The sequence below is a fragment of the Nelumbo nucifera genome, chromosome 8 (genome assembly GCF_055504915.1).
Source record: "Nelumbo nucifera cultivar China Antique chromosome 8, China Antique-T2T, whole genome shotgun sequence".
NCBI lineage: Eukaryota > Viridiplantae > Streptophyta > Magnoliopsida > Proteales > Nelumbonaceae > Nelumbo > Nelumbo nucifera.
In genome coordinates this window covers 10,908,200-10,917,089 of record NC_142656.1, presented here as the reverse complement: position 1 = coordinate 10,917,089, position 8,890 = coordinate 10,908,200, and the positions used below count along the sequence as shown (strand labels likewise).

General features: G+C 38.5%; 1 protein-coding gene across 3 annotated transcripts; it reads left to right on the top strand.

The window, feature by feature from the left end:
• The first annotated feature begins 845 nt into the window (after positions 1–845).
• Positions 846–8,617, top strand: LOC104592231 (ras-related protein RHN1-like). 3 transcript variants are annotated; one of them, XR_016079379.1, is made up of 9 exons: positions 846–996; positions 1,115–1,263; positions 2,165–2,242; positions 2,331–2,498; positions 5,476–5,524; positions 6,320–6,393; positions 7,232–7,325; positions 7,669–7,766; positions 7,928–8,061. XR_016079379.1 is itself a non-coding variant. In XM_010251462.2 (9 exons), exons 1-8 carry the CDS (start codon positions 984–986, stop codon positions 8,026–8,028), a joined length of 726 nt encoding a protein of 241 aa, XP_010249764.1. In that variant the 5' UTR covers positions 846–983; the 3' UTR covers positions 8,029–8,057; positions 8,190–8,617. The 3 variants fall into 3 exon arrangements, 2 of the variants coding, with proteins under 2 accessions (XP_010249764.1, XP_010249765.1); XM_010251462.2 differs by lacking the exon at positions 7,669–7,766 and adding an exon at positions 8,190–8,617 and having other exon boundaries at positions 7,928–8,057; XM_010251463.3 differs by lacking the exon at positions 7,669–7,766 and adding an exon at positions 8,190–8,617 and having other exon boundaries at positions 856–996; positions 1,115–1,259; positions 7,928–8,057.
• The last annotated feature ends 273 nt before the right edge of the window (positions 8,618–8,890 follow it).

The following is an 8,890-nucleotide window of genomic DNA, read 5'->3' as shown; positions in this document are numbered from 1 at the left end:
AATAATCTATATAACTCTAGGTGAATTTCATTGACTTATTTATCCGTATTAGTGTAAGGGCACGGCACATGTTATTTATGTATTTAAATGAAGGATAAAGATTATATGAATAAATTTAATTTTTATGATTTATATAAAAAACAAAGCAAGTATTTACTTGAGGATTTCATTTAACTTGTTTATCTTCGCACTTAATTCTCACATCAACTTGGTGCCTGTTTGGGAGGGCTGAAGTACAGTGGCTTCTAACCATCCATGGTGGGTTCTACATGAACAGCCTATATGCTAGAGCTAGGATTTCCTGCCCACACCTACCTACATGACTTATATTGGGAGCATCTTCTGTGTTTACATGTTGCTATTCATGGGGAGACGTTCCCAATGTACAGCTGTAGATCCAGATTGTATATGCTATGTTTGATGAAGAAGGGTCGTCTACTTCAGCCTTTTTCAAGCTTTTCAGCTAAACCCTCGCAAACAGGTCCCTAATGAAATTTCAAGCTTTCATTTTCTATCGTAGGTACGTGTCCATCACTAGACAACACTACATTAGGATACTTTAGCGTGTGTTTGGTTGCAAGTGCAATTTTATTTGCACTAGTGCAAAGGCATGGGAGTGCAAATGTAAATTTTATTTTGCTTAATGTCTTAATTTACTTTATTTATACTGCAATCAAACAAAATAAGTAAAATTTTGAAACAAAAATAGATCAAAATTTACATTCAAATCATTTGCACTGTCATAATTTTGCATCAATGCAAATTTATTTACATTACAACCAAACACAGCCTCAAGGACAGTGGGTTACAACTAACAAAGGAGCCCAGATCCTGGCCCCGTTATGGTGGATCCCCAAGAGGCTACTGGGCTGTTGAGGGCCCACCAATAGTAATAAGTAATAACTTTCTGCTTCGATCTTCGCGGGAAAATTGAAATCAAGAATGTGTGTTGGCGACATCAACATGGCCCCTGGAGCTGGAAGATGCTGAAACCAGGTGCCATGACTTGTTTCTGTTACCAACCACCTACCAGTCTTCAACTCTCACAACCTACGAACAACCATTCTCACTCTGACATGATTATTTTTATTTTATTTTATTCTTTGATTTGCAGATAAGCTTCGGCAGCTTTTGATAATCTACTTTGGGTTCGTTTTCATCAACCTCTCTCTCTCTCTCTCTGTTCAAGATCGATCTCGACCACTTGTTGATCAATTAAGATGGCGAGGACGGGCAACAAGCATATCCAGGCAAAATTGGTGGGTATGTCTTCTCTTTTGTTCCTTTTCCTTTTTCTGGTGCTGTCCCCTTCTTTAACCTTGATTTGCCTTCTTATCAGTCCTATTTTCCCCCTGATAATCCATGACTATGCCCACCAAATTTCTGTGATTTATTCAATCTTTAGTTGTTATATGCATGATACTTCAATACACAATGACCTATGAGATGAAGCTGTTTGCAGCTTAGAACTCATTAATGTGCTGTGGCATAGCTCAAGATGAAATTGATATATGTGGCTTGGACTTTGCTGCATTTTTAGTGAAATCTAGGAGGAGAAACAATTTAATTCAGACTTTAATTGCTATGTAAGTTCGGAATTGCCGAGAATTCCATGAACTTTGGTTATCATGGACGATGAGCAGACATAATAATGTTTCTATTCCAAGACTACAATATCACTTTCGACTGTTGGCTCTGCTTTCTTCATAACAATTGGTTACATAGGCCTTGTCGTTTGGGGTGATAGGGCAGATTCTGTAACTCTTTGTAGGTCTGGTTTATTTGGGAATCATTAAGAAATTCTCTGAAGATTCTGACCTCTCCACATCAAACAGTAATAATTAAATATATTGTTGTTCATCATTTTAATTGTTCTGATTGTAACAAAATCTGCGGCAGTTGCTTACTTAGAATTCTTTCTCCGGAAATCTAATGCTCTGTTGTTCTTATTAATGCTTCCAATTTGTAAATTTAGTCCAATGCCAAAGATGGACATATAAGAGACTGGAAGATGGAGCATGACCATACTTTTTTATGCTTATTCTGATTAACTCTAAACATGTAACATAACGTATCAATGTCAAAACTTCAATATCATCCATGATCAGTAAGCACATAGACAGAGTTCCTCTGAGCAACTTCAACATGTTTGTACTTTTTACAGGTTCTTCTTGGGGACATGGGTACTGGCAAGACTAGTTTGGTACTAAGATTCGTCAAAGGCCAATTTTTTGAGTACCAGGTTTTTTTTTAGTTTCTTTTTTCCTTCATCAGTTATTCTTTTTCTTTTTTTTTCTATGGTCGTCTTTTGACATTAGTCAATATTACAGGAATCAACTATAGGAGCAGCCTTTTTTACGCAGGTATTGTCATTAAACGAAGCCACTGTGAAATTTGATATATGGGACACAGCAGGACAAGAACGGTATCACAGCCTGACACCAATGTATTATCGTGGTGCTGCTGCTGCTGTTGTGGTGTATGACATCTCAAGCGTAGTAAGCTGTTTGTTAACCTTCTAGTGGCTGTTTTTGCACATCTAAATACCTTTCTGAAATCCGTTTGTCATGTTCACACTGATATTAAAAAAAAAAATGTAGATGGTTTCATGGACTAGCAGGTCTGGCTCTATTAAATGCAAACATTATCAATATAGTAACTTCCTTTAGTTACTTAAAGAGGTTAATGTTATGGGCCCGGGCGTAGGATCTCGTCACGGGTCGGTCCACGGGGAGAACCTCTAGTTTCTCCTTGCCCCTCCCTTTGCGTGTTGACCCTATCGTGGCAACCTAAGGGGTGATTTGTCCAAGAGATCACCCTAACTCTCCTTTACTCTTCTCTTTGACTGAAATTTTCGATGCCTTCATTCAATAATAGTGGCTCCTTAAATAGGAGATTACAAGAGTCCTGTTCTTAGGGAGACTCCTTGCTGAATAGGGAGACCTCCAACTCTATCTTGATAAGATAAGACTGATAAGATAAGATGTCTCTCTTAATCCTAATCTAATAAGATAAGATAATCTAATCTACTAACTTAATAAGATAAGATAAGAATAACAAGATAGTCTAATCTAATCTGCCGAATGGATAAGACTGTTGCTGCCGAATTGGATAGGATGAGAACACCGGATCATTGCTGCTGCTGCTCCCAATACGCGTCCACATCATTACTCCCCTCCTGGACTACGAGCTTGTCCTCAAGCTCGAATTCAAGATGGGTGTCTTGAAACACAGTCAAAGGAATCCCGGATAGGTGGAATGACTTTGCCCTCCTAGATCGGGTTCCAATGAAGAGGGTTCATCCTCATCTTCCTCTTGTTCCACCAGGAGGTAGAAAAGTCTCTTGCACTTGTGCCCTGCTGAGTAGAGTTCATCACAATTAAAACATTGTCCCCTCGCCCTGTGCTCCGCCATCTCAGCCCTGGACAAGTGCTTAATAGGGGGTGCAATGACGTTGCTTCCCACACTGGATGCTGATCTGGAATTGTTGCTCATCTGTGGCTTCCGTTCTTGGCTGGCTGCTGAATATGGAGTCATTCTGAGTGGTTCCGAGGATGCCCATGCTGATGGAGGCCGCCCCATACTGAAGGTTCCGCAGCTGAGTTGTAGCTTGCGTTCGAAAGCACGAGCTATATTCATGGTTGTGACCAGGTTGGGGGGGTGTTGCATCTCCACATCCACCCTCAAGGGTTCTACTAACCCTGCGGTGAACATGTCTACCTGCCAGTCCGGTCGTACCGAAGCTGCTCTGGCAAGGAGGGTCTGGAATTGGCGCTGGTATTCAGCCACCGTTCCTGTCTGTTTGAGGTTGATCAGTTCACCTAAGGGATTGCTTGTCAGTGGGGGTCCAAACATAAGAAGGCAGTAGGATTTGAACTGGGTCCAACTAAGCCCGGGTTCTTCCTGTTCCAATCGATAGAACCAGAGTTGCGCTTCCTCCGTTAGGTGAAAGGCGGTTAGGCTTACCTTGTCTCGGTCGTCTGTCCGTTGATTGCGAAAAAACTGCTCGCACCGGTACAACCAACCCAATGGATCTCCGTTGCCGTTGTATGACGGAAATTCCAACCTACTGTACTTGGGAATGACAGCGGCCCCATGGTTGACGATCTGTTGCTCGCCGGAAGACTCCGACAAATCCGGTCGGCGGCCGCTAGTGGCTGCCGCCCCTTCTGTGTTCCTCTCCTTGCTAGAAAGGAATAACTCCATCAGACGCCGTAGCTCCCTGACTTCGTCCTTGATTTCCCGTACTTCCGAGCTGGTCTCCACGAGCCGGTGCTCGAGTTTGTGGACCCTGGACGGCAGCTGCTCCAGATCACCCATGACACCTTGCTCTGATACCAAATTGTTATAGGCCCGCGAATAGGATCTCGTCACGGGTCGGTCCACGGGAAAACCCTCTGTTTTCCCTTGTTCCTCCCTTTCCTTGAAGAACCTATCTTGCCACCCTAAAGGTGATTTGTTCAAGAGATCACCCTAACTCTCCTTTACTCTTCTCTTTGACTGAAATTTTGGATGCCTTTATTCAATAATAGTGGCTCCTTAAATAGGAGATTACAAGAGTCCTGCTCCTAGGGAGATTCCTTGCTGAATAGGGAGACCTCCAACTCTATCTTGATAAGATAAGATAAGTCTCTCTTAATCCTAATCTAATAAGATAAGATAATCTCTCTTAATCCTAATCTAATAAGATAAGTCTCTCTTAATCCTAATCTAATAAGATAAGATAATCTAATCTACTAACTTAATAAGATAAGAATAACAAGATAGTCTAATCTAATCTGCTGAATGGATAAGACTGTTGCTGCCGAATTGGATAGGATGAGAACACCGGATCATTGCTGCTGCTGCTCCCAATACGCATCCACATCAGTTAATTGAAACTGTAACGGTCCTTCTAAATTTGACTCTTTACTTTGTAATGAGTGTAAACATTAAAAAACTAAAGATCCATGGATTACTCTTGTCCCTTTCTTCTTTCTTTCTTTTACTTTTCCTGGTGATAGAAAATCAGGTTGATACCAAGTTATCTAATATAGTGATTTCTAAAGTTATTATAATGTTTGCACTCTTGGGCCTGCTTTTATTCCCATCAATTCTTGCATCCTGGAGGACTTTGACAAATAGCAGCATTCTCTGTATGCAGGCTGTTAATTGGAAACTGTAATTGTTACAAAAAAAGTAATGACAAGTGTAATCATCATCTATGTGTTGGTGTGCAACTGTTCACCTTCATTTCCTCGATTTTCTGGAATCAACTATGGTTGGAATTGCTTATTATGTTTATATGATAAAATTTTCAAATATATCTACTTAGATCACATTAATGATTCATATCTTTAAACAACTATTTGAGTTATCTTACTGCTTGTTTGAAGATACCATGAGTACATCTAATTTTTCTTTTTCGATCTATTTATTCACCTTTCTCTGAGAAATTGATGTTACTAATAAGATGCGTTGTGTTTTTGGCCTCAGGACTCATTTATTCGAGCCAAGAAATGGGTTCAAGAACTGCAGAGACAAGGTGACTCATTGAAATATAAAATGATAAATTATGTTTTTTATCTGTACGAAAATAACATGAAAAATTCACCTTTCCCCCCAAAGTACATTATAAATTTGTCATAAGACATGCCTCTTTCTTTTCTATTTCCTTTCCATTTCACCAATAATTAAAGATTTCATTTTATGTCCAACTGGAACATATCAGCAAAACAAAATTGCCACTAAATTTATTTTAGATTACCGTGACTAGAAACTCATTCTTATTTGGGTGGATGATTAGTCTACTACATGATTTTGACGATGTAAAAGACCAAAACAGAGTAGTTGAGCCATTCTTGTCTCCTATTTTTCACCAGAAGATTTATCCTCTTCTGCTTCATCTTTACCTTTTTTTTTCTTTTTCCTAGTACTATTTTCAATTTGTTCAATGAGTTGGTAGTTAAATCTCTTCAGGATCAATACCATGATAAGCTTACAGTTTGGAGCCTGTATAAGAGATGCCTCCAGTGCAAGGGTCATATCATTCATCCCTTCTTTTGTGGGCTTATATCCTAACAACTTTAGATACCAGGTTTTTTTTTCTCTGCTAATGCAAGAAACATAAATAAATAATAATACTAACAATTACAACAACTACAATTATAATAACAATAGCAATAGTAAGAACAATGATGATGATGATAAAACTTCGATACTGGTTTGTTATTTTTATGCTAATTCAAGAAAGCTCCTTTTAGCTCTCCTCATTTAATTAGATTGAGGGGATAAAGTTGGTATTTGGTTGATTGAATCTAAGTGATTTTACATGTTCTAGGGAATCCAAATATGGTGATGGTTTTGGTGGCAAACAAGGCTGACTTGCAAGATAAGAGAAAAGTAGAGAACGAGGTATATAGAAAACTGTTCATGATTCTGTGACATTTTTTTTTGGTAAGAAGATTTTGTGACTTAGTTTTATAGTTAATGGTTACCTTTAACAGTTAGTTGTTGGAGTGATTACATGAGAAAGATTTTGGTCCAGGGAGCAAGATTTCTTTGTTTCAATTCCAACATAAGCATTTGACTTGATTATGCCAGTTGGAAAAGTGTATGAGGTTGATGACACAGACATGGGTTTAAAACAAAACCCATTTTCACTATATGGCCATTAACTAGTGGCCATTTTGCGTTGCTATGATTGATTTGTGATCAACAAGCTATTCTAATCTAAGGAATCTTGACCATAAGCTAAGTATTCTTTTAACCATAATATTTTCTGGGTCTCAAGGAACTGTTCAAGCTAAAAAGCTTAAGCTGTTAGGTGAGGTCCCTGAATAGGTTTCTATTCTCTCACACGCCCCCTCACACGAATGCCCATTGGGCTTGAAGCATGGACAAACACAGGCCCATCCATACCTTGTGCTTAAATTTAATTAATTATAATGGGGCAGCGAGAATTGAGCACTAGACCACTTGGTCAAACAGGCTCTAGTACCATCTCAGGGAACCATTCAACCTAAAAGCTTAATCTGTTAGGCGAGGTCCCGAATAGGTTTCTGTTCTCTAACTACTGGGACATTATTCTCTATCATCATTGACACTACACCTCCAAACTTGTGATTGATTGCACCTTATCTGCCTGCATATGCTTTGATTCTTTGCAATGTTTCATAAATCATAATTGATGTATTTTTCCACTTGTTACTTGTCCAACATTGGTGTTGGACTCCTCTAATTATACTTGCAGGAAGGAGAGCAATATGCCAAGGAAAATGAGTTATTTTTCATAGAAACATCTGCAAAAACTGCCCAAAATGTTAACGAGCTCTTCTATGAAATAGGTAACTCTTTATCTGTTTCTCTCAATAGAGATTTGTGATCCCTTGCATTAGGTTATAGAGAATTGTCAACATGGTTCAGTGTCAATGTGAAAGTGAAACAACCATACAAATCAGTGGATTCACTAATCACGTCATAGTTCCTATCTAGGTCTTAATCCATGATACCATCTCGATTGGATGATTGTGACCATCTGATCTCCTGCATTCTTCTAGACAGTCTGAAAGAGAAGTCAATTGCCCACAAACAAATTTATATAATGGTTAATCAATACCATCTTTTTTAATTGTTACCATGGGAGTTTTTTTTTGTGATAGTTATATATGTTTTTTTGAATAATTTCAGTCAGTTTCAACTGAAATCTATTGGTTTGACTGGAGCCAAGCAAAACCCTATGTACAAATAAAAGTTCAGCTTTTAGCAAGATATCTCCCTGATTTTTGGTAGGCTTTGACCAAACATTACATTTATGGTGTGTAAATGTTGTCAATAAGCTTTTTCAGGGTCCAACCCTGGATCCTCAGATGTCCATTTTCAGCTTCTATTTTATTTTCATCATAAGCATTTGTTCTAGCTATTTTATAAGATTGATGGCCTTTTGCAGCAATGCGATTGGCAAAAGCTTGCCCTGCACGCCCTAGTGGAATAAATTTACAAGATGAAGCACAAGAAGGGGGCAGAAGACTGTTTTGTTGCTCAATATAAACACCTTGGCAAGAGTTTCATTAAGGATGGTAACTATCTCAAGCCCTGTTTTACTTCATGGAATGCTAATCTTTGGAATTAATACATGTTTCTGTTGCTGATTCTGGGTATTTTCATATTTAAAAATTCAATGTAGTAATTTCAACTGTTTCTCATTCCAGGCAATTCTCAAGTCTTTGAACCTTTCCATGCTGTTGCTTACTTGAGGTAAAAGAAAAAACCTTATGGAAGGGTGGGTAATCAAAAATTCATTGACACTTTTACCCAGCACAAGCCATACTTGTGGATCTCTGGCCATTCCAAGATTCCTTGCAAAGGCTTTCAATACTCTTTTGAACTTATGATGCGCTCATGTATTGAAAGGAGGGGTATGAGAACCAAGAAGAATAAAAAAGAACTCTTCGATGGTTGTACTCTAAGAACTAGATGTTGGTTTTCAAGAAATGTTTCTGATCAGTCCTGCTGTCTACATACAAATACTGGTACTAAAATAAGGAGTTTCAAATAATTCATAAAGCATCTCAATTCTGTAACATGTAACATGCTATACTCCTGGTAAATTTTATCAAAAGAGAAAAATTAGGCTCCAGCAATCATCAAGACAAACTTATAATTAATATTGTCAGACTTGGACTTGAGAAATAACTAGAAAGCTCACTTGGTCATGGTTTTACCAGTTTAACCCCCAGTTAGATCATTAGTGAACCATCAAATAACTGGGACCAAAAGGCTCAATGGGTCACTGGTTCAATAATCCAGTATAGTCCGAATCTGACAAAATTGCATGTAAGTTCATCGAGTCTCACAGTGATGGCTATACTTTTTCCTAATATTCCATTTCAAATTCCTTTGACTGACCTGT

Excerpts from the sequence above, each read along its gene's own strand:
- LOC104592231 (XM_010251462.2), top strand. Across the intron at positions 2,499-5,475 it reads TGTATGACATCTCAAGCGTA|GACTCATTTATTCGAGCCAA; the intron begins GTAAGCTGTTTG and ends TTTTGGCCTCAG. Across the intron at positions 5,525-6,319 it reads TCAAGAACTGCAGAGACAAG|GGAATCCAAATATGGTGATG; the intron begins GTGACTCATTGA and ends TACATGTTCTAG.